Consider the following 27083-nt stretch of genomic DNA (forward strand, 5'->3'; position numbering starts at 1 on the left):
TATAACTTAAAACGCTTACTGCTACTTATAGTAAAATGAAAATGCTGAGTCAGATGAAGAAGTGGAGACAGTATAAGTAACTGCCATATGATTTTGATATGATGATCTACAATTTTGTTATCTCTTACCTTGATCTCCCCCCCCCCCACATTAGTTATACTGCTAGGTAGGGATGAGAAAATCACAACTGTCTGCAAAATATTCTAGACTTGTCAAGTAACAGAGTCTCCTGGGATTCTATTGATAAATGTTAGAGTCAAAGTTATGATTTTTTTTTTTTGTGTGGCATGACTTTTCCCAACTTATCCTTATTTAAAAAGGAAATGGTGATTTGGAGCACACATTGATGTACATATCATGTTTGTCAACAGCTTCTTAAAGGAAGCTTTGTCTTTTTTTCCAGACCATTGCTTCTTTGAGTAGTTGGCCGCAGGCATGATGTGCACATCAGTATGTGTTCCAAATCATCTTTTCCCTTTCGAATCCAGATGTTATAGAGCCCTAATAACCCCTTGTATATTAGGAGTGTATTTAAAAGCAAGAATATTTGGCAGCTCTATGGCTTAGGTGTTATCTTAGAGTTAGACACTTGTTATAATTTTGTTATTTAACTTAGTTTCCATGCTGTATGTTGTTTTAGTAGATGTTCAAGAATCTTATTGCACATGCATGTAAATTGTTGGGATTTGAAGTGTTCCCAAGGATATATATGTGTATATATACAGTTTATGGATATTCAGATATTTCTATTCATATTTGTGCCAGTTGTTCCAGAAATCTTTGAAAATACGTTTTAAAAAAAGGAACTACTTTTCTAAGCATCTACGTAGTTCATAGCTTTCCTGCTGAAGTCAAATAGACTTAGTGGTTAACCCTATGACTGACTCCTGAGGATGACATCAATGGGGAAAAACTCCAAGCAAATTCTCTTAGATTTGTTTCTTTCCAAATTTATGAAAAATGTGTACTTTCCCCTTTTTTTCTTGCTATGTTCTATTATCACCATGTTATTCCAGTTTCTGGTTTTTAAGTTTCAAATCTGTTCAAATAGAACTTCCTTCATTTTGAGAATGATTTTATCTTCTAAGAGAAGCCCAGACAAAGGCACACATTATTAGAGTTAAAATATAGTTCACTGCAAACAAAAAATAATGCATGGAAACATTCATGAAATAAAGAGATGTACTGTTTGGGTGATTAATCCTTTAGACATTTGGCCGATTAAAATATTTTCACTTCAATAAAGTGGGCCTAATATTGCAGAACCTAAAAGATCATGCAGTTAAGGGAAAAAAGGCACCCAATTAAAATTCTTCTGAACTGGCATTTCTTCAGAATGGAAAAATTCTGTCCTCTTCTCTCTCTTTCTTAGGGTAGTGGATGTATTTTTAATTTTTCTTTTACTTTTTACTTTCTATCAGTATGCATGCAGGATAAGATATGAGGAAAGAATTCTCATATTATTTTTAATATGGTAAAGCATTCAAAGATTTACTTAACTGCACATGCATACTAAAGACATAGAATAATTTCAGCAGAGAAATATCACTCTATTATTTTTAGATGTATATCAGCTTTAAAAGAATTTGGTGTCATATGTTAAACCATACTTTAGTGTTATATAATCAGATTTTCTGTTTCTCTGTCATTGGTCATATGAAATTGTTCATAATATTTCTTTCTGTTTTCAAATAACTTCTGTTTCTTATTTGCTTAAGCAAGCCAACTGCATAACCCACAGTTTTACCTTGGCTTATTTTCAACAAACAGTAGTTAACATTAACCAGAATTTGATGGTTAAAGTTGTTGGTAAGCAAAATCATCTAAAGCACTTACAGCTGCGTCAGAGAAGAAAAAACAAAGAGAAAAAGTTAAAGGATTTTTTTATCATGATGCTTGGGCTCAACTAACATATTAAGTACATTTTGTTTTCAAGGGTTTTAATTGTTGCTGTGACTACAGATATTTAGGAAACAGTCGTACTTGACTTCAGAAATAATACACCTTGACTGTATAGGAATTTTTGCAAGTCCATAGAAGTCTCTAATGTAGAAGAATATAATTGTTAGAGAACAATAGTTAACATGTTTGAAATCCAGCTGTCAAAACTGAAGGCATAGGTCATTTTAAGCTCTAAATATGAAAAAAAATCAATTTTGTGTAGAAGATTGAGGATTGAATAAAATACAGAACTAGGTTGCAGAAACAGAACAACATTGTAGAAACAATTGCAAATAATCCTGGATTTATGGCCATTCATTTAGTAATGATTTGAAATTACGATTTGATTTTAAAAAATGACTTATAGCTACTCCTCCCCTTCATGACTATCACAGCTTCCTCATAGTCATATGATCATAATCAAAGCAATTGCTCATATTTATAATAGTTGCAGTGTCCTGGGATTATGTGATTGTAATTTACAACTTTCCCAGCTGGCTGCCAAGCAAAATCAATAGGAAATCTGGCAGGGAAGGTTGCAAATTTGATCTTGCATCGTATTTAACAACCACAGTTATTGACGTAACAAAAATGGCAAAAAAGATTGTAAAATTGGGTGTAATCATGTGATGCCACACTTAACATTTGCACCATTTAACAAGTTTCCGATATCAACTATGATTGTAAATTAAGGACTACTTGAATGGGAAGTGCTTCAGACCATGTTCAATCACTGGTCTATCCAGCTTAATATTATTGCTACCAGCTGTCGGTGGAAAATCAGAGAATGACCCTGGAGCTCACACTGTGTGCTCTACCTTTGAATTATGTCCCCTTTCTGGATGATTAAGCATCAGCAGTTATGCTGACCAAATTGTTAATCTGCCAGTAAAAGTAGAACAGAATATTTTACAAGTCAAACAAAATGCTTATAACCTAAGCATTCTGTGTCATGATAATATCCATATAACACTTAGTCCACTATCAGCGATACTGGACTAATACAGCAGAGCATTTCCATACTATAAAATATAATGAGATCATGATTTGATAGTTATGATTTAATTAAAACAAAGCATAAAGTCCACTCTTTGATTGAATTGGAATCTCATTTACACTATGTTTTTCCCCTCAATATCTCCCCAAAGTAAATTCGAACATGACTCCGGGCCACATTTTATACTTATTTGTCCTTCAAATTACTCCTTTTTAGTCTCTTACTTTTCTGCATTCTTTCTTGCATCTGAAACATCCTTGGTCCTCTCTGAGAGTTGTTGTCTTGTGGACGTTTCATTATTCAAACATGGTGACATCATTTTTGCTAGTATCCTCTGGACACTAACACTGATGATGTTACATAGTTTGGATAAACATCTGCAAGAAAACAACCAAGCTCAGAGAGCACCAACCACTTATTTCAATCCTGAACCACAAATATTCTCATTTATTGGTTTCTTTTATCTCTTTGACTCTTGACTGGTTCTTTACCTTTTATTTAATTCTAAATCTCCCCACAACATTATTATTCTCATATTTAGGGCTTTTAACTAATCTATATCTTTCAACAGCTGGACTTCAAGCATTCTAATCATGATTGTTCTCTCACAATTATAATTCTTAGAGAATCCTAGATTAGAGGCTTCTCTATGCTATAGGAGCAAAGATTTTATACTTGTGTATAAGATACGTTATCTTGAAGTTAGCTTTAATAAATATATCTGTTGGATAAGTGGAGCAAGAACGTAAGAGAAAGAGGAGGATTAATTCTTATTGTGCTTCTCCCAACTCTGTATCATACTGTTTAACCAAACCAGTTCTAAAAGAATGCATAGGATGTTAGACATATGAAAAGACTCTAATGAAAGAGTATACAGATGTCTTTCATGCATTTAAATTGTAAAGACTAATTTTGAAGCTAAAAGGCAAACAACATTGTGCTAGGAGCCATATGCTTCATATTACCAAAGTATTTCATGCACAGGTCTGTCACTCAATGAGAAACAACACAGACTGAAACAGAGGAGTCTTGAAAGAAATGACTTGTGGAAAATCAAACCATCCCTAAATATGTGTTTTATTATCTTTGGGTGTTCTTTTCTCAGTTACCACCATCATAAAACCAGTTCCCAGCATCCATGAAAAAGGCTCCCCCTCAAACCACATATCAAGATGCAGAACACTGTGACTACAGACTAGAGTTGGGCGAGAGGAATGGAAGCAGATGCAAATGTTATTCTGCAGCCAATAGTCTTGTTTCCATCAAAGGAGCTCGCATTGATGTCTGATCTCATGCTTCTTACAGATGCAAGATTTCCATAAAGCAAGAGTTGGGCACATAGCTATGGAATAAGCAGAAACTGAATTATAATTCCCCATTAGTTTCCGTTCAGTGCTAAACTGAAGGGAGTAGCAAATAAGAATTGTCAATTAAAATTTAAAAAAAGATCAAAAGGAAATCACGAGCCAGCCTAGGATTAATTCATATGTGATTAGATAAAATGGTTAGTCTTGTGCTACTTTGTAGTGTATCTACCAATAAAAGCCTTTGTTACACAATACATGTTCTCCATATATAAAGTTAACCAGGGAAGATTTTATTCAGCTTTTTGGATTTTTTGGGACATTTTGCCCAATGGCAATCCAAACCTCTATATCATTCCTATCTCTCTCTTAAATGTTTGATTGCAGATAATCCATATTGATTCATAATATATATTTAATTTGCCTTAGCCTATATAATAAGTGGACACGGTAGATCAGTGGCTAAGACGCTAAGCTTGTCGATCAGAAAGGTCGGCAGTTCAAATCGCTAACCCCGCATAATGGAGTGAGCTCCCATTACTTGTCTCAGCTTCTGCCAACCTAGCAGTTTGAAAGCATGTAAAAATGCAAGTAGAAAAATAGGAACCACCTTTGGTGGGAAGGTACAGTAACAGCGTTCCGTGTGCTTTCAGTGCTTAATAATGCTGGCCATATGACCATGGAGACATCTTCGGACAGCGCTGGCTCTTTGACTTTGAAGCAGAGATGAATACCGCCCCCTAGAGTCGGGAATGACTAACACATATATGTGGGGGGAATCTTTACCTTTATATAATAAGTAATACTCCATCTCAGTATGTTTTGATATTTTTATGCTTGTAATTGATGACTAGACTCCTTGAGGAAATATTTATATATTAGGCCTTATTGAGCTAGCTGGATCAACACTTAGTTAAAGACATTTTCTTCATTTGAAATTAATACACTTTTTAAATATAATGTTCCATAAATGTCTACTGAAAACTGCCTGGATTTTGAAATGTTGACAGATCAATCCTTGTCCATCTTTTATCTTTTTCAGGACTGTATTTTCTAAAATGTAATTGTGTCCAAGCACATGTCCACTCCCCCCCTCCTTTCTTTTAAAAAATGTTATCATAGCTTTACTCTTTGAAAACACCTTGAAATTATACCTGTTTCCTACTTATCTATATGTAGCAGTCATTTGTAGATATAGTTTAGGCTCTTTCTTCCACAAGGAACAGAAAATTGCTTGAAAAGAAGAACCAGATTGATGTATCTTACTTAGCAAATTGAATCCTATAACACAGAATGAAAACAGGACATCTTACAGAGCAATCTATACAACAGTCTTCAACCAGAGAGTCATAATTCCATTAATTTTCTAGGTGTACGTGATATAACTGTGGCTTAGCTTGGTTCAAGATATTAATGGCTGAAAGGAATACCTTGAGCCCTTCAGATACCTATTTTGCCTTTTAAAATCCCCCAACTCCACTCTCACCCAAGAAAGGCTTTAGGGGCAGCAGAAACAAACTGTATGTGGCCTGTGCTTTTCATACTCCTGCCTTAAGACTGTTGTTGTTGTTCATTTTTGCTGTTGCAAATGTGCTGAAGATAAACCTAATGTAGTTAGTGAAGTCATGCTGCATTGTGAATTGCAAAATCAAAAACAGTTCTCTAGTATAGATAACAAAGACCTACCCTTGAGTGATTGATGAGAACATTATATGAGTGCAATGGGCTGGAAAGTCATCATCTTGTCTTTTCCTTAGCCACAGGAAAGACATACTAGAGAGACCTCTTTTCTTCTGGCTATGCATAAGAAGGGTTTACATGGCATGGAAATGTGTTACACCAAGCAGAAGCTCATGAGTTTGCAGGGCACACAGTAAATCTGTTTAGTATCTGAAGCACAAAAGAGAACAGCACTCTTTTGATAGTGATGCCTGGCCCCTTTCCTTTGCTTTTCTAAATATACCATTTGCTTCCAATTCATTGAGTGGCATTTTGCAACAGTGCATACTTTTCGTGTGGTAGACTCTCTGATTGGTGGGTGGTTGTTTTTATTCTTAATTGGCATGAGTAAATGAAAGGTTACTTAGGCTCTGATGTAGTAGAGGTACTTCAGTCTGTTTAAAGCTGTTTGCCAAAATACAGCATCTGTTTTAACCCTCCATATTTCCCACTGAGTAATTTGTAGAGGGGTAATATCCTAACCTCTCACCAATTGCAATTATTCCTTGATTTGCTAGTATGTTTTTCATGTTTTAATAACCATGACTACTGTTAGTCAATGCAAACAAGGAAAACAGAATTCTGGTCTTGTAATTAGATATAGTTATCTAGATAAACAAGACTAAGTGAGTATCCATCCCTCTTGGAAAAGGATGGAAGGAGAGTTCTTTTCATTTCTTTTACTGTGATGTCTCTTTTTTTTATACTTTCCAAGAAAAAGATCCATGAGAAGGAAAAAGCTTGGTGTTTGTTTCCTAGCTTAATTTTTTTACCTATCGGTATTAAACAGAGAAAATGGGGGGGGGGGAGGCACTTATCCGTGCTCCATTTATTAGATGACATTGGAAGAATATTAGGGCAAAAAAAAATCCTCAAAAAGATATATGGATAAAAGGTAACTCCTTGCACCCTGAAAGGAGTGTTTGTCTTGGGCTAAGGAGCTAGACATAATTTCAAAGGGCAGAGGCTACACCGCCAGTGAGTATTAGATTGTCCTAATCTAATCTTAGGCACCCTTGAGACAAAAGTGTTATATTCAATTTCTTTGAAATTATATTTTCTTAATTCAAAGGTTCTGCTCAATTTTTTTGTTTGGCTTGTCTTAAGAAATTGAGATTTTTAAGGGTGGCAGTTTTTGTTTACCTGGTTACAATTTTACCAGATCTGCTAAGAACTTGTTCTTTTCTGCAATTCAAGTCACCCTTAATCTAGGAGGGTGGTGCAAATTCTCTATTTGAGTCCCTCAGCCTGAAGCTGCTTGCAAAAAGCATGTTCCCCTTTGGAGCATTATCTCAGCTTCCTAATCACTGACCAGCTGTCTTGTTAGTGAATAGAACAGTGGGCCCCATGCCATGTTTCATGTGAGGTCTTGGCTGGGTGGCCAAGCAGGCAGCCTGCAGCCACCATCAAAGCAATTTGAGAGATATTGGCACAGCATTGCCTCCATTAATATCTGTTGTCACATGCTGTCATGCAACTTAAACCAGAGAGGAAATGACCACTGGTGACAGAGGAAGTGTGCTGGTAGCGTTTAGTGTCTCTAGACATTGTCCTTGAGGTTAAACAAGTGGATGCATTTATATGATGTCCATAAACAGCTGTTAGGAAGCAAAACCTGAATTTTGGCCCTATCACCATGTGTTTCTCTTCCAATAAGAAAAATGCTTTCAGCACAAGCCATCTCTTAAATGTTTACAATAACAATAATTAACAAAGCAATTCAACAAATGCATTTTCAGATATAAACTTAACTTAATTTAGTAAACAATATAGCTTAGGGAGATCATCTAGGAATGGATCCTCTGAGCTGTAACATTAAATCAGCCAATGTTATTTTACGTTAATAAATTACCAATATACAATAGAATGATGTTTGAATCAGGATGAAAAGGAATGAGATACAATTCCATGTTTCATTCATATAATTTTGCATTTTGTCCATTAATCTTCAGTTTAGGTTCTCCTAATATTTAGAAGATGCACCGGCTTCATACATAATGCTAAGATATGTTTTAAGTGTCTTTTGTGTTCATGTAATCTACTAAACTGAAATCGTAATACAGCCCTTTAGTTTAAAAGAGGAGGTGGAGTTGCACTAAATACAAAAAATAACTACATCTCTACAGAAATAGAGCACAACAATGATGAGAACTATCTTGAATGCATTGGGGGGGGGGGGGAATGACATTGCCATAGGTCTATACTATAGGCCACCCAACCAAGCAGAGAAAGTAGATGAACTTTTTGCTAGTCAGCTAACTAAGGTATGTAGGAAGCACCCCACAATAGTAATGGGGGATTTTAACTACCCAGACATCAACTGGGAAACAAACTCCGCACCAAGTGGAAGATCCAACAAGTTCCTAATGAACCTAGCAGACAATTTTGTTTCCCAAAAAGTAGAGAAGGGAACAAGGGGATTGGCCATATTAGACTTAATTCTCACTAACAGAGAGGAAATGATAGAAGGTGTTGAAGCCATAGGAACCCTGGGAGCGAGTGACCATGCAATGCTGGAATTCAACATTATGCAAACACAAGTAGTACAACAAAGTCAAACTAGAATCTTGGACTTTAAGAGAGCTAATTTCAATAAACAGAGAGAACTTGGGAAGAATTCCATGGATGAGAATCCTCAAGGGGAAAACAACCCAAGAAGCTTGGGAAATTTTGAAAAATGAGATTACAAAAGCCGAGTCTAGCACAATACCAAGGAAGAAGAAAAATAACAGCTCCCAAAAGAAACCAGCATGGCTGCATAAAGAACTCTCTGACAAATTGAAAGACAAAAAAAGTTAATTATAAAAAGTGGAAAGAGGGGGACATAACTAAGGCAGAATATCAGCAAATAGTCCGAGCATGTAAAGATGAAGTGAGGAAAGCTAAGGCTCACAATGAAGAAAGGCTTGCCACAAAAGTAAAACATAACAAAAAAGCTTCTTCCAACATGTTAAAAACAAGAAAAAGGTTAAAGAAACAATTGGTCCATTGCTGGGAGAAAGTGGCAAGAAGGTGACAAGCAACAGGGAGAAAGCAGAACTATTTAACTCATTTTTTGCATCTGTCTTTACACAAAGGGATAAAACAGTCCAACCTATCAAAAACAGCACCACAAAAATCAGATTAGGAACACAAATTGAAATAGGGAAGAAAATGGTAAGTGAGCACCTGTTTACCCTAGATGAGTTCAAATCACCAGGACCGGACGGATTAAATCCCAGGGTTCTGAAGGAACTGGCAGATGAGATCTCAGAACCACTGAACTATATCTTTCAGACATCCTGGAGCACCAGGGAACAGCCAGAGGACTGGAAAAGAGCTGATGTGTTTCCCATCTTCAAAAAAAGGAAAAAAAAATAGATCCAGGAAACTATAGATCTATCAGCCTGACCTCAATACCAAGAAAGATTCTGGAAAAGATAATCAAACAATGAATTAGCGAACACCTAGAAGTAAACAAAGTAATAGCCAAAAGCCAACATGGGTTTGTCAAAAACAGAACATTCCAGGCTAATCTTATTGCATTCTTTGACAAAGTGACAAAATTAGTGGACCAGAGAAATGCCATCGATATAGTTTACTTGGACTTTAGTAATGCATTTGATAAGGTAGACCATAACCTACTACTAGATAAAGTAGAAAAAAGTGGGTTAGACAGCATCACCACCAGATGGATTCGTAACTGGCTGACCAACCGCACTCAATGTGTAGTCCTCAATGGAACTGCATCTACATGGAGGGAAGTATGCAGCAGAGTACCCCAAAGCTCTGTGTTAGGCCCAGTACTCTTCAACATCTTCACCAATGATTTGGATGAGGGAATAAATGGGGAACTCATCGAATTTGCAGAGGATGCCAAGCTGGCAGCAATAGCCAGAAGACAGGCTAAAGATACAGAAGGATCTTGACAAACTTGAACATTGGGCACTATCTAACAAAATGAAATTCAATGATGAAAAGAGTAAGGTTCTACATTTAGGCAACAAAAACAAAATGCTCAGGTACAGTATAGGTGGTACCTTGCTCAATAGTAGCAACTGTGAGAGGGATCTTGGAGTCCTAGTGGACAACCATTTAAATATGAGCCAGCAGTGTGCAGCAGCTGCCAAAAAGGCCAACACAGTTCTAGGCTACATAAACAGAGGGATAGAATCAAGATCACATGAAGTGTTAATACCACTTTTTAGTGCCTTGGTAAGGCTACACTTGGAATACAGTTCTGGTCACCACGATGTAGAAAATATGTGGAGACTCTAGAAAGAGTGCAGAGAAGAGCAACAAAGATGATTAGCAGACTGGAGACTAAAACATATGAAGAACGGTTGCAGGAACTGGGTATGTCTAGCTTAAGAGAAAGAAGGACTAGGGGAGACATGATAGCAGTGTTCCAATATCTCAGAGGTTGCCACAAAGAAGAGGGAGTCAAACTATTCTCCAAGGCACCTGAGGGTAGAACAAGAAGCAATGGGTGGAAACTAATCAAGGAGAGAAGCAACTTAGAACTGAGGAGAAATTTCCTGACAGTTAGAACAATTAATCAGTGGAACAGCTTGCCTCCAGAAGTTGTGAATGCCCCAACACTGGAAGTCTTTAAGAAGATGGATAGCCATTTGTCTGGAACGGTATAGAATTTCTTGCCTAGGCAGGGAGTTGGACTAGAAGACCTCCAAGGTCCCTTCCAACTCTGCTATTGTATTGTATTGTAGTATTTATAAAGTATGGAGCCAGTTACTCTCAAAATTATTTGCTAAGATGATTTGTAGAATGACATATATAAGTAATCGGTAATTACCTTTAACCAAATTAGGGAAAAAATCTTTTGATGAGTAATCTGGCAACATTAATTAGAAGGTACTAGAATATATTATCAATATATTGTAATGCATACTTTTCATATTTATTTTCAACATAGAATGAAAATAATGCAAAATGTCTTTTATCTTGTCAAATAACTAGTAAATATAATTTCATAAGAGCAACAGAAAATATAACTATTAAGCATTTCATTATCATTATTAAAGATTTTTTCACCAAATCAATAAAATGAAATATGGAAATTGGCTCTGAACATTAATTTATCTTCACACAGCTACATGGATTTATTGATGGTTAATAGTTTTTTTTTAAGTGAGCCCTTTGAAAAATTAATGTATAGGTAGATATAATATCGTTGGATGTATTTGCCACTTAATTCCATTACTTTGAAATAGACTTATTTTATGAAATGTGGTATCCCAAAATATATATTTTTTGCTTCTTTTCTCTTAGGATATGATGTTTCAGCTGCTGCGAGGCCTTGATTTTCTGCATTCACACAGAGTGGTCCACCGTGATTTAAAGCCTCAAAACATTCTAGTTACTAGCAGTGGACAAATAAAATTAGCTGACTTTGGCCTTGCGCGAATCTATAGTTTTCAGATGGCTCTTACTTCTGTGGTAAGTTTCAATGTATTTTGCTTACTTTAAAATCTAATTCCAAGATTAGGTTTTGTATAGATGCAATTTCATCAGTATGAAAAAATATTTGAAAAAAAACTGATAAATCAGGATTCCTATCTGTCAGTCTTTCAACATAGTCCAACAAAGTCCACACAAGAAATCAATGCCGTGAATAACAATATGACCTTTATTGTAAGTTACAGTAACAAAATCTTGCAAATCTGAAAGCATTTTCCTCTCCCCTACCTTTACTTTCCACAGAACTAGGGAAGATTTCTTCACATGTATTCCATATTGCCATTCCTTCTGTGGATTGAAATATCACTTATCTGACTATTGTCCTTGCTTTTCTCCTTCTGTTCTCCAGGATATTCTCACAGACCATGACACTATCCCAATGCTCTCCAACTATGTTGGGCTTCCTTGATTTCCAGGTAGCATGGATAACGGAGCATAACTTAGAATTAGTATCCATTGCATCTAGTGATACCTAATGATGGAAACTTGATCCAAATATTAAAAATTGTAATTTATTTGAAGCAGTTCTATACTTGGGAAAGTAAGAATTACATTTGCCAGTTATTGGGACTTACAGCAATAGGGCTACTTTACTAAAAACCAGCAACATTATATCCCTCCTCTACCCCAGTCTCACAGGAAACACAGGTAGAATCATTTTGACAAAACAAATGTGAGATTTGAACTGCTGAACTGCAGCTAGCAGTCAGCTAAAGTAGCCTGCAGTACTGTACTCTAACCATTGCGCCAACCTGGTTCTGTGCACAGAATTCTAATAGTGATAGTACCATTTAAAACATACATAATCATAATCTTTCAACTGCTAACATTTTTGTATACATAGTAATTATAATATGTTCATTATAGTTCAGTATATATAATACTATTTTCCCAATTTCTACTTTCTACTTCTTTTTTCTAACACTTAATAAAATAACCACCATGTTAAAAAAGTTGAACACAGAAAATACAGAAATAAAATACACGAGTTTATAGATTTGTCTGAAGAAAGCAAAATGGAATAAGAAAAATAGAATGATAAAAAATGGTCTTACAGTAATCATTAGGTGAGCATGCTAATAAGAAATGCATTTTTAAACATTTAAATGCAATTCAGTGTACTTTCCCAATTGCTGCTTGAGTTTTCCTCTCGGCATACTTATTGCTGAAGAGTTATATACCATGAATTAGATAGTATATATGAGAAATTAGAGAGCAAAGGCAGAATAATGGTAAGAATAAGTGGTGGAATAGGAACAGGGGGCCTAGGTTCTAATCCTCCCTTAGACAAGAAAAAGACCATGAAAATTAGAAAACAACAACAACTATGTTTTAAAAGCAAATAAAAGTCATTTGTAATAGGATTAAGGAATAATTGATACAGAATAAAGATTGTTGAAAGACACAAAAGCTTCCAGATGAGAAAGCTTGCATACTGGTTGTAAATGATAAAAGCATTCCTAGTTATAGTTAGGTTCTTCAGAATCAGATCCAGGAATTAGAGAGTAACCGTGTAACTTATCACTTGCTGAAATTATCCCAAATTATACTGAAGCATTCTGCTGCATGAATTTGCATTTTGATTCTAAATTAACAAACATTTATAAATAATGCAGAGATTTGGGTCAGTGGTAAACTCTCCTGATTCAGAGATTCAGATCTATACCTTGTAACCCTTTTTACCTTGTAAAAAGAACTGGAGAACTAACAATAAATCAGATATATTTCTCTAGTAAAATTACATATCCTACATAAGAACTTTTAAAGTTTTGGTTTCTCCATAATCCTTTCTAAAAATTTCCTGAACATTTTGAAAAGAGAGATTATCAGCGCTTCCCAAAACAAGTTACTTAATGCTAACTTTAAGAATCAAGATGTTCTCCTCCAAAATGTCTATGACTATGCTCAGTCTACCAGATCATGGTTGCTTTTTCAAAAGGCAACTGGATTTTCTTCGATTTCCCTTAAGGATGTTTCACTTCTCATCCAAGAAGCTACTTCAGTTCTGACTTCTGAATAAGTTTCTTGGATAAGAAGCAAAATGTCTTCAAGGAAAAGCAAAAAAGTCCACTTGCCTTTTGAAAAAGCACCTTTGGGTTCTCCTCCAAAAATTAACTTAGTCTCATCTCAGTTTGAAATAATTGCTTTAACATGGAAGAAGAAATAAAACATTGTGAGTCTCCCAAGATAAATTGTTGTACAAGAATGCATACACAATGATGGTATAAAAAGACTCTTGGGAGGCCTTTTGCTATGTCTAAATGAAATGTGAACTCCATATTATTCCTATAGCAGAAAACAGAAATGCAGTTAGAGAAGCTCTAAGAATTATTTACTGAAGCCAGTTCCAGCTTTATACTTTGTTCCTTTAGAAGTTATATATTTTGTCATTTAGATAGGTATCAGTTAGATAGCATATGTAAGAGCCAGGGCAGTGTAGAGATTGGACTAGCTGCTGGAATAGGAACAAGGAGACCTTTTAAACAGAAAATTACAATCATTTATAACGGCATGTTACAAGGTTTAATCCACATTTTAAATGTTGTCTAGCAAAATAGGAATGCCTTAGCCCATGATGGCAAACAAGTGGCACACAGAGCCATTTGTTAGGGCACTAGAGGCATTGCATGCTGACCAGCTAACCTCAGTCTTCTTTTGAGGCCGTTTTTCACCAAACTGGTCCTATGGGCAAACAGGAAGTTTGGGAATGGACTTCTGGTTTGTCCGTAGAGTCGTTTTTCGTCCTCTGGAGGCTTCAGGAGGCTTCCCTGAAGGTACCAGAGGGCAAAAAAAGGCCCTACTAGCAAACCAAAAGTCACTGTTCCGGGTTCCCCGTAAGGCTGTTTTTCACCCTCCGGAGGCTTCAGGGAAGTTCCTGAAGCTTGGGGTGGGCGGAGGAGCTGTTTTTGCCCTCCCCAGGCTCCTAGAAAGCCTCTGGAGCAAGGGGAGGGCAAACGTGCCAAAAGCATGGCGGGAGCACTAGTCTCATGCTCGTGGGGGGGTCACACACGTAGCATTATGGGTGTGGCACGTCCTTGCACGACCCCCTTGCATTCCTCACTTTTGGCATGGGAGCCAAAAAGAGTTAGCCATCACTACCTTAGCCATTTGCATGAACTCTAAAAAAAAAAAGAGTGAATTCCATATATCTGTTATCTTATTGCCTAGAAGGCTTTATCTTAAATAGCTATACCTGGACAAAGAAGATAGTTGTAATAGTTGCGGTGGTCTCCTTAAGAGAAACTGATCTTCAAATAACTGGCCTTAAATCATTTGTGGTTTTATAGCTAATCAACTATTTCTTTATTTCTGATTAATATTTAATCAAAAACTGGGGTAGTTTATGCAATACTAAAGTTACATGCTTCATGAATCAGATTCTTGTAAACATCCTCATTGCCACATTTTGTAATGTTGACCCTGATATTTGTGAACATGATTTTAAAAGTAGCTTGGAGCAAAGGCCTTGCAGATGGCTTGGGGATTTTAAAAGAAATATTTTCATTTGGCATATGTCTTGTGCTTTATTCAGGAACATTTTTTGTTTCTTTGCTGGTTTAGAATAGACTAAGAATAAACTAAGAATAGAATAGAATAGAATAGAATAGAATAACAGTGTGGGAAGGGATCTTGGAGGTAGAGATATATATTGTATGTCCAACTCTAATTATAAATATCTAGAAGTATCTTCAATAAATGTAATCTTCAATATATACACTTCAAGTCCATAATTGAGTCTCAAACTTGTCTTTCAAAGATTTTAAAATGGCAATAACTACTGCTTGAATAAGTGAAAGTCAGTCATACGCACAAAATTCACATACTCTTCCTGAGTAAAACGTGAATGAAAGTATATCAATAGAAAAGTTAATTTTTGTCCCTTTTAATTGAAATCCATGGGCAAAGGATCATCTTACTGTTTTGCTAAGATCAGAAAACCCAATGCCAACGGAGGTTATTTAGACTTTTTCACCTCCCTTTCATTCATCTTCAAATATCATGAATGTGTTTTGTTATTACATCCTTGATTAGGTATTCTACTTGAGTAGGTATCCAGATTTCTAGGGATGCATTAACTTGGGTAGAAAAAGAGAGAAATACTGTAGGTAAGTAAATAAAGAAATGTTCATGGCAAGAAGGTTAATAACATTTTTATATTGTTTAATTTTGCCATTGGAGAGGAAACATAACTAGGTAAGAGAGCAGTATTGTTTCATAAAGTCCAACAGTCTGTTTTCACAATGGCCAAAGGAAGCCCAGAAATCTTCCAGCAGAGTGTCTTCAGAGACAGTCACATGGCCGTCAAAGCTCATAGCTATTCAATTCATTTTTGAAAGCTGAGTTATTGTTTGCTTTTATGTAAGACTTCAATGCAACTTCAAAAGAATGAAGTTTAATGAGTCTAATTGATATGAGTTTAATATGCAGTGCAGTGGCAAAATACTGGTTTAATAAAATATATATTGCTTTAAAATATTCAGATTGTTTATAGCAGGGATAATTTTATTCTTGTTTTGGGCTTGCTGTGGGGTTTTATCATATAGTATATTTATGTTTATTTGGATAAGAATTGAAAACAACAAGTGAATGCTTTTCTTATATTGGTTTACCCACTTATATTAAAACTTTTAAATGCAGAGCACCTTAAACATTGAAAAGGTAGTATAATTAAAATATATCAAACAGAGCATTAGTAGGCAATCTTATATTGCTGAATGGCGAGTGGTGGGTTTCAAAAATTTTTAGAACCTCTTCTGAAGGTGTGGCCTGCTTTGTGGGAGTGGCTTGCTAGCTATGTGACTGGGTGAGTGTGGCCAACTTGTAAAATGTGGTGAAACTCACTTAACAACGCTCTTGCTTAGCAACCAAAATGTTGGCTCAGAAACTCTGGCATTTGAAGCATGCAAGTCTTAAAGCTGTTAAATTATAAGACCCTTGCATTCCTAACCCTTTAGAGAAAAAAAAACCCCAGGGGTGTTCAAACTTGACAGCTTTAAGACTTGTGGACTTCAACTCCCAGAATTCCTCCTCCAGTCATGTTGGCTCAGGAACTCTGGCATTGAAGTGTGCAAATCTTAAAGCTGTCAAATTATAAGACCCTTGCACTCCTAACCCTTTAGAAAAACACCCCCAGGGGTGTCCAAACTTGACAGCTTTAAGACTTGTGGACTTCAACTCCCAGAATTTCTCCTCTCGCTCTTCATCTTGATGTGCGGACGGGTGGGGGAGGGAGCTGGAACCAGTTCTAAACAGCACTATAGATTTGTGGAACCTCTTCTATAGAAGAGTTTAGAACTGGCAGGAACCCACCCCTGTGAATGGCATACATGCTGCAGTGTGTAAATACACAGTTTATTTGCATTTTAGTATTTTCTTTTATTGAAAATACACCATTTGTTGTGTAGGCATTCCATTGCATTCACTAAGGAATACATCATTTCAAAAACTTCATGCAACAGAGGCATGGATACTTTCAACTATTTGTGACACTACATGTTTTCTCTACCTTATGCCACTGAAGCAGCAGAAATTTTAAATAAGTAAAGGCCTCCCTATCGTATCAGTTCTTGTGGGAAAATATGCTTCAGTGACTTACTGGCGCTGCCTGTGGAATGTGGCATTTCAAAGTACCTTTTTACAGTGGGAAAGAATTTGGTCAAGAATAAACAGTCTGACCTTGTTAAATGGACCAAAGTCCGTACATATCCCAGTTCCAGAAAGCTAGTTTTTACTAGACTGTGAAAGAAAGCTCAGTTTTCAATTACTGCTATTTGAATTTGGGGTAAGGAGCAGGAACTTTAGAGAATCCTTGCATGCATTGTAATTTTACATTTTCTCTTTGAGGCAATGTAGCATATTAATACAATAATAATACAATAGTAGAGTTGGAAGGGACCTTGGAGGTCTTCTAGTCCAACCCCCTGCCTAGGCAGGAAATCCTATACCGTTTCAGACAAATAGCGATCCAACATCTTCTTAAAGACTTCTGTTGAGGCATTCACAACTTCTGGAGGCAAGCTGTTCCACTGATTAATTGTTCTGTCAGGAAATTTCTCCTCAGTTCTAAGTTGCTTCTCTCCTTGATTAGTTTCCACCCATTGCTTCTTGTTCTACCCTCAGGTGCCTTGGAGAATAGTTTGACTCCCTCTTCTTTGTGGCAACCCTTGAGATATTGGAACAATGCTATCATGTCTCTCCTAGTCCTTCTTTCTCTTAAGCTAAACATACCCAGTTCCTGCAATCGTTCTTCATATGTTTTAGTCTCCAGTCCGCTAATCATCTTTGTTGCTCTTCTCTGCACTCTTTCTAGAGTCTCCACATCTTTTGTACATCGTGGCGACCAGAACTGAATGCAGTATTCCAAGTGTGGCCTTACCAAGGCATTATAAAGTGGTATTAACACTTCACGTGATCTTGATTCTATCCCTCTGTTGATGTTGCCTAGGACTGTGTTGGCTTTTTTGGCAGCTGCTGCACACTGCTGGCTCATATTTAAATGGTTGTCCACTAGGACTCCAAGATCCCTTTCACAGTTACTACTACTGAGCAAGGTACCACCTATTCTGTACCTGTGCATTCCATTTTTGTTGCCTAAATGTAGAACCTTACTCTTTTCACCATTGAATTTCATTTTATTAGATAGTGCCCAATGTTCAAGTTTGTCAAGATCCTTCTGTATCTTTAGCCTATCTTCTGGAGTGTTGGCTATTCCTGCCAGCTTGGTGTCATCTGCAAATTTGATGAGTTCCCCATTTATTCCCTCATCCAAATCATTGATGAAGATTTTGAAGAGTACTGGGCCTAAAACAGAGCCTTGGGGTACTCCACTGCATACTTCCCTCCATGTAGATGCAGTTCCATTGAGGACTACACGTTGAATGTGGTTGGTCAGCCAGTTACGAATCCATCTGGTGGTGATGCTGTCTAACCCACTTTTTTCTACTTTATCTAGTAGTAGGTTATGGTCTACCTTATCAAAAGCCTTACTGAGGTCCAAGTAAACTATATCAACGGCATTCCTCTGGTCCACTAATTTTGTCACATTATCAAAGAATGCAATAAGATTAGTCTGGCATGATCTGTTTTTGACAAATCCATGTTGGCTTTTGGCTATTACTTTGTTTACTTCTAGGTGTTCACAAATTCGTTGCTTGATTATTTTTTCCAGAATCTTTCCTGGTATTGAGGTCAGGCTGATAGGTTTGTAGTTTCCTGGATCTAATTTTTTCCCTTTTTTGAAGATGGGAACCACATCAGCTCTTTTCCAGTCCTCTGGTAGTTCCCTGGTGTTCCAGGATCTCTGAAATATATAATTCAGTGGTTCTGAGATCTCGTCTGCTAGTTCCTTCAGAACCCTGGGGTGTAATCCATCCGGTCCTGGTGATTTGAACTCATCTAGGGTAGACAGGTGCTCACTTACCATTTTCTTCCCTATTTCAATTTGTGTTCCTAATCTGATTTTTGTGGTGCTGCTTTTGATAGGTTGGACTGTTTTATCCCTTTGTGTAAAGACAGATGCAAAACATGAGTTAAATAGTTCTGCTTTCTCCCTGTTGCTTGTCACCTTCTTGCCACTTTCTCCTAGCAATGTACCAATTGTTTCCTTAACTTTTTTTTTGTTTTTAACATGTTGGAAGAAGCTTTTTTTTGTTAATTTTTACTTTTGTGGCAAGCCTTTCTTCATTGTGAGCCTTAGCTTTCCTCACTTCATCTTTACAGACTCGGACTATTTGCTGATATTCTGCCTTAGTTATGTCCCCCTCCTTCCACTTTTTATACTTACCTTTTTTGTCTTTCAGTTTGTCAGATAGCTCTTTATGCAGCCATACTGGTTTCTTTTGGGAGCTGTTTTTCTTCTTCTTCATTGGTATTGTGCTAGACTGGGCTTTTGTAATCTCATTTTTCAAAATTTCCCAAGCTTCTTGAGTTGTTTTCCCCTTGAGGATTCTCATCCATGGAATTTTTCCCATGCTACCAATATATTAGTATTATATTTAGAACAAGATAATTTTGTTTAAAAAAAACCTCTATCAATACAGCACTAATAATAATTAATGTTTAATGTTAATGAATAAGTGTTAATGAAAATGAATAATCTCATCCCATGATAATAGCCATTCTCAAGAACACACCTGTTTGGTTACTTTGTTTGGGGACTTTGGAAGACTCCAAAGGAGAATTAGATGGTAGAAAGAATAGATCAAGTAATTCCTGTGGTACAACATTGGAATTGTTTTACCCCTCCCCCCATTCTTACTCAGTTTGGAGTGAGGGGAGGTTGCTAGTGATCATAAATAGTTTCCTGCAGCCCAGTGTATTCCAAATTTCTGCTTTCTATAATTTGATGTGATCCTGAAATGTTGGGATTTCTTTACAATTTCCAATCTGCAGCCAGCATCGCAGATGTTATAGTAGGCACTTGGGGAAGTATAGATCTAACATTTCTGAACAGAAGCAGCTGGAAGGGGACTCCTCTGTCTTTATAATAATTTATTTTAAAAAATTATAATTGTTTAAACATTTTTTTATAATGTATATTTTTTCTAAATTATTTTATAATTTAAAATGTATTTATAAGTTAAATGCAGTATAATAGCAATAGCATTAGACTTATATATTGCTTCATACTGCTTTACAGCACTGTCTAAGCAGCTTACAATGTCGGCCTATTGCCCCCAGGCATCTCGGTCTTCAATTTACTGATCTTGGAAGGGTGGAAGCTGAGTCAACCTTGAACCTGTCAGGATTGAGTTTCAGGCTCTGGGATAGAGTTAGCCTGCAATACTGCATTTTAACTACTGTGCCACCATGACACCTATAATGAACTAATACATCTAATAAGGAATTTTCGCCATGCATCACAGTAGACATTTAAAATACATTTTAGGTCGCACTAATCCTTGCCAAATAATAAAAGTTTTGCATGTGTATTTTGAAGGCCCAATTGCAATCCTATATGGAACACCAAAACATTCCAAGACCACTGAGTGTAAGATACTATCCAGAATCTTGCAGAAATCAGTTGTACAAAATAATTATCCGAAAGGAAACTCCATAAGCAATCGGAATGTGAAACATAATAAAGGTACATTGAGCAGTTCTATAAGTAATTATATGTAAAATCCATTTTACATACATTAAAAAATTAGTTAATATCGAACAAAAAGCTGGGCATTGAAATAAAATGGTTACAGGTAAGTGAAAGGGAAAAATAAATTTTTCTTTACCTTGAGCCAAGTTTAAATAAAGATTTATGAGAATGTAAAGAAGAATTAAAAGATACCCATTATTAATGTATGAATTTTTAAATTTTATAAACAGAGTAAACATGTGAATCTTTGAGTTTTATGAATTATTTTTATTTAGCAAACTGCTGCTAACTGGAAATTCTGAGAGTACCACTTATCTGAAGAGCACCATATTAAGAGGGCTGTTTTACAAAACAGCAGTACATGTCTTGTTGATAAACTAATTAAAAATACAAAAAATGAAGTTTTGTGTGCTGTATAGCAGGTTAAATAATAATACTAACTTGATACAATATAGAAGACAAAAAATCTTTTGATATGCTTATACTTGATTTCTTTTGTTTCTTCTGAATTAGGTCAGGAATGGTGGAAAACAAAAACAATGGTTTGTGAAGAGGGTGCTTAGACTAAATCCAAGGAACAAACTCTTCCTTCCCAGATAATTAGTAGTTTGCTTACAATGCAATAGCTTTATACTATGTTCCAGTGCCTGTTGTTGAACTCTAGAATATTTCAGGTGTATTATTTTCTTGAATAAATTATTATGTAAATGTCAAGCCTGTCCCAGCTGGGGCATTTAGGAAAGAAAGATCTCAATTCCATTTGTAGCAAAAGATATACTTTTACTAAAGCCAAGTCGTTACAGTGTAAGCAAAGCCAGATATGAATATCCCCATGTAAACCCAGTGCTTTTCCCTCCTCCCCCCACCCTTTCGCAAATGTCCAATGGTATTCAGACTAGGTGTTTTAGTAACAGTCCTAAAGTTTGGCACCACTTTGGGGGGGGGGGGTTGCATTCCGTTCTCAGGCTTGTGTCCTTGGATCTGCCAGGCTCTGTTCTGGGCTGGCACCTCTGGTTCTTCTCATCCTGGTATTCCCCCCTCCCCATCTCCCCTTACTCCTCCCTCACCCCTTTTATGGCAGGATGCCATCGAAGCAAAGCAGGACTGAAGCGATGCGGTGGCAGATCTGACAGTAAAATTCTTTTTCTACATCAGGGAAATAACTGATGGATTAGCATATAATTATTTAATTATGCCATCTTTGGTGCTGGATAAAGTTGTATGATTCAAGATAGCACTGGTGCGGAATATGAAGGTGCTCCTAGCCTCACGACTCCTACTTAAGAGAGCAGGTGGCCATCATTACTAAGGACTTTACACAGCTTTGTGTTGTGCTTGAGTTACACTCATTCCTGGAATAAGGAACTCTAAACATTAAGTCTTGGCTTAGTCACCTTGTGTTTGGATTGCTGTAATGCACTAAACATGGGGCTACCTTTGAAGAGTATCAGGAAGCTTCAGCTGGTGAAAATTCAGCAGCGCAAGTATTTATGTGGGCTTCTATAATATGTTATAACTCTGTACTGTGAGATGATTTGCTGGCAATCTGTTTCCAGTTCCAGTTCAGGATGCTGGTTTGTACCTTTAAAGTCCTTCATGACATGGAACCAAGTCATTTTTAGATATAACCTTTTCTACATCACATCTGCCCATTCCGTCACGCCTGACAAGCGAGACATGCTGTAGGTTCCATCTGTCAGGGAACTACATTGGGCCTTCTCTTCCATTGCGCCTGCCTTATGGAATATTATTCTTGCCTGCCCTGAAATGAGGTGGTTTCTATCCCTACTTTCTTTCCAGAAGTCCCTCAGAACCTGGCTAAGTCATCTGACTTAAAGATCTCAAGGGATCGATGAAATCTTTGAGGTGGCTCCCCTGTTGATTTAATCTTAGTATTTTATGCTTTTTTTAAAATTTAAATATTTTTTTTAATTTAAAAATTAATCTGCTTTTGACAAGTTTATTGTTTTTATATTTTTTGCTCTACACTATCCAGAGTCACTTTTTATGAGATGGGTAACTATACGTTTTATAAATAAATAAGCAATAAGCAAAATAATAATAAATAATTAAATAAACAATGCTAATTGATTTAATTAATTAATTAAATCACTAGCATGTGCATTCAGATACTCACATTGTGAGCTCTGGCAATATAAAAGATTTACTTGAATCAAGCTTGACTCTTTTAATTTAATTTTATTTTCTTTCCTAAATTAGTTTTTCAGCCATATATTTTCTTGGTATTTGTCCATTCCTTGCTTAGTTTTTCTGAGATCAGGCAAGAAACCTAGAAAAAAACTAGAAAAAAATCTAAATCTACGAAGTGAGGGAGAGTCAGGAAAAACACTTCATCTGGGCCGGAGACTGAGGTTAATCTGGGAGGTCAGAGGAGGTACGGAGGTGTGACCTCAAGATTTACCTCAATCTCCAGAGCAAAAGGGCTGTGTTAATACCCATTCGTGACTCCTCCCACGCCTCACTTCGGAGACCAGGCAAGATTGACTGTTGTCACTTTGTTATTATATTGTCTTCTAAATGTTTTAGGCTAAAAAATCTGTTCTTCTCAGCCAGTATGACTATAACCTTGTCTGTTGAGTTGATAAGAAATAATCCAATGTTTTGTAGAAAGTTGGGGCGACATTTCAGTATTTGTACATAATGTTCCAGTACCGCTTTGTCAGTGCAAAATTAATTTCTATTTTGTCTGTTAAGAGTTCACCATCTTGAAAGAAAAGAAAAAATTAAATTCTTGTTAAAATAAAATTGAGTAATAACTGGGATGATTATTGTCAAGGCATTGTCCTCTTAGTTTAGGTATGGGATATGGGATTTTTAAAAATTATGCATATTCTAATTATTCATAAAGTTCCCAATTCTTTTAGATCCCTAATGCTTGTTGTTCTGCATAGTTGAAATTCTTTCCCAGTGAATATGTGAAATATAATAGCTCAGATTAACAATTAATGACACAGATGATGTACTTTGTTCTAAAAGGTGGGTGTACAACAAGGAATCTTTCTGTTTTAATGAAACATTTTTAAACCCAGTTACAAAACATTCTTAATAGTTAAAAGCAAGTGGAAACTTGTGCGGGAGAAAAAATTGATATGTGTATTTTATCCATACCTTTTGCTGTCCTATCCCACCCTTTTTCTGCAGTGTGTATGTGTACATGACAAGGGAGGAATGGAAAGCCTTTCTTTAGATTAATTATTCTAATACTATAAATTATTCTAATAATACAGATTTGTTTATTCTTTATTTAGAAACTTATATCCACCCAATCTCATAATACCCCTGGGCAGCTTATTAAAAATAACAAGATGTAATAGATATGGATTGTAATAAAAATGAGTTTGTTTCAACTCTTGTTTCTGATGTTTTTAAAAGATGTTGAGTTTTTATAGGTTGACAGAATTATCTTCAAAATATGAATTGTTCTATTATGATTCACTGTTTCCTATATTCTAATACAATGTGCTACATGCTCAGGTGGAGCTTTAACATTTATTAGTCAACCTGTGGCCCATTGTGTCACGTTTAAGAGATGTTTTCTTACCTAAAAAAACGGAAAGATCATGGGTGGGCGAAAAAGAAGTGAGACATGAGGGACTTCCAACTTCTGTCCAACTTCCTCATTGAGTTTTCTGTTAGGAAGCTGTCAGGGAGCATCAAAACCCTCCCTTTGGTCTTTTCTCCCTCCCTTCCACACTGTTCTTCCCCCTCCCTCTCTCATCTTTTAGAAATATTTTTTTAATTCCACCTTTATTATTTTTATAAATATCTCAAAGTATGAGCTAATAATTTCTCTGTCCTATTTTTCCCACAACAATAAACCAGTGATAGGAGTAAGACTGGGAGAAAATGATTGGCCCAAAGCCTCCCAGCCAGTTTACTAGACTCATAGTCTCCGGGTTTGTAGTCTAGTGCCTTAACCACTAAACCAAACTGGCTCTCTCTACTGCTGAAGCAGAAAGAAATTGGGGTGAGGGGGATTTTACAGTATTTTTTTGCTACATTTTCTAAGCTACTGCCATCATTACAATAGCATCTTCCTATTATTCAATGGAAAAGCATTTACTTATTGAAAAGTAATTTTTTTTTTGGCTATTGCACAAATTGAGTAGCAAACACAGGTAGGAAATCTTTAAAGCTCATGTGATTGAATAGAAGTTGCAAAACTATAAATTATTATTGTGTTTCTTATATTTTCTAACAAATAGATTAGTAAATATCCCTTTGAGAATGTATGGGAAAGAGGCTTCGTGGCCTTGCAGATTAAGATGAAAAATATAATTTGTGCTCTTCTTTAATGTTGGCCATATTCCATTGCTCAACAGTGGACATCCTAAAAATGACTTCAGTTGCTCAAGTGTATTGTCATGCTAACTGATTTAGATATTGGCCAGAGATTGCTTCCAAAAGAGATAATAGCAAGTCTCTTGCATTTTTGAATCTGAAAGAATAGCTGAATGCAGCTATTGATGCATCAGTTGATTAAGATAAGGAAGTATATTTGTCGTAATGGCATATTGATGAAAAGAATTTTAATCTCTTATTGCTATTATATTTGGAGCATGACAAAAAGAAGCAAGAGGGACAATCTATTTAAAATACCAGACTAATTAATACATTCAGGCAAATAGTTCTAAGGCTTGGAATTCACCCCACTGTTCAGCTCTTCGCACAGCCATGTATAATAGTCATCTTGGTAGCTTCCACAACCCCAAGAGCAAGCAGATGAGGAAGAGAGGAGGGGGGAGAGCTTCCCCCCCTCCTTTGCTACTTGGACTTTTCCTGTGGCTTTTTATATGAGGACCTCCATCATTAAAGGGGTAAAGGTAAATTAATGACATGAATATTAAAAGGTTACTCTCCCGTTTTAACATTTGGTCACTAGCTGGGCAATGAAAAGAAACCCTGGCCTACCACGCCTCTTTCTTTAGTGGGGCCACACATACTCCACTAAAGAATTGTGCATGATAGATCCTGCAAACAATGAGTCTGCGCGCAGCTCGTCCAGACGGACCGTGTCTTGCTGAATTACACCAATAGCAGGGTGGCCTACAGGCAAACAAAATAGTTAAACAATACATAATAAAGTTTTTATTTGGTATTTCCTGTGAGGCTGTGCCAGTTGCCAGGGAGTGTTCTCTATTTTCTTCCCCCTCCTTTGGTTGTATTAATTGTTGATCACAGCTGGCAAAGAACCAAAGAAGCAGCGACAGATAAGGAAAGGGGGAGACGAGAAGGAGAATGGCATCTGGAGGGGGGGGGGATGGAGAGAGCTCAAAAATTACAGCATATATCTGGAATTTTCCAGCTAATGATGTGCGGATGTGGTAGTGCTAGAGAAAAAGAGCCAAACTGAGCCTGCTTTGTTCAGTAAGAGAGAGGCCCCCTGTAACATTCCTTTTAGCTGTGTATATTTTGGCTCCAGTTATACAATGTTAACTATATGCAGAGTATGGAGAGGATCAGTATGTGTACATATGTGTGTTGTGTATGTGTGCGTGTTGATTTTGTTGTAATAAATAAAATGGCACAATGCATGCAAAATTGGGTAAAGTGATACTTGATGTTGCTTTTGCTGTTTTATAGTTGCATAATATTAAGGAAGAAAAATGCAAAAAATGCAAGACTTCCCAGCAACAGCTGCCTTTAGGGGATTCCCAGATAAAATGAATGCTGCTTTTTAAAAAAAAACCTCATCAATGAAGCAAAATAATTTAGAGTTTGCTGATGTAATGAAAAGACTGATGGTGATATGGTTGCTTGGGGTATAAATAGGAAATACTATAATTGAGAAGCTCTGATACAGTTCTGCTGTTCTGTCCATTCTTAATGTTTAAGCAATTGAAGCTTTGTCAAATGAAAGTTTTATAGCATGCTGAGTGATCGTTAACACACGTGCACATACAAGAATACAATCATGCACCCTGTAGCAAACACAAAAATCAAGGCTAATAACAATGTGGAAGTACAGGTGCATAAAGCATCACAGAACAAATCTGAAATACTGCATTGCTATTAAACTGCAAGTTTAGATGAAGAAGAAGAAAACTGAAAGTTTAATCTGGATTGGATTACCACTAAAATGGTGAGATTTAATAAGGCCTTGTTTGAAGTACATGTAAGATTGCCAATTTCTATAGTGTCAGGAATGTATAGCTTCTTAATAATAAGCTGACCCCAGGAGCAAAGGGATACATTAGACTAGTGTTTATGAAACTCAACAACTTTATGATATATGGACGTCAGCTTCCAGAATTCCCCAGCAAGTGTGGGAGTTGAAGTTAAGACATGTTAAAGTTGCTAAATTTGAGACACTCTTCTAAACCAATGTTGATCGTAAAAAGAGAAATTAAAGATCATATCTCAGTGAATCAGTAGCTACTCAACTGTGGAGAAAGTTTGAATGTTCCAGTTTTAATCTTCAATACTTTCAGAAGACCTGAGAAGATTTTATTTGACTCACTAGAGCAGCCATTCTCATTTTTAATGCCTTTAAGTTAGATTTGATTTCTGGCAACTGCTTGGGCAAGTCCCTACTGTTTTCTTGGCAAGGCTT

General features: G+C 36.4%; 1 protein-coding gene across 3 annotated transcripts in view; it reads left to right on the forward strand.

Moving 5' to 3' along the window:
* Window positions 1-27083, forward strand: part of CDK6 (cyclin dependent kinase 6) — a 141306-nt gene that overhangs the window by 58186 nt on the left and 56037 nt on the right. For all 3 annotated transcript variants that reach the window (XM_081932260.1, XM_081932258.1, XM_081932259.1), the window contains exon 4: window positions 11230-11397. In XM_081932260.1, the coding sequence (XP_081788386.1) occupies window positions 11230-11397 (168 nt within the window). The remainder of the gene's footprint in view (window positions 1-11229; window positions 11398-27083) is intronic.

Source organism: Natrix helvetica (assembly GCF_964273705.1).
Source record: "Natrix helvetica genome assembly, chromosome: Z".
NCBI lineage: Eukaryota > Metazoa > Chordata > Lepidosauria > Squamata > Natricidae > Natrix > Natrix helvetica.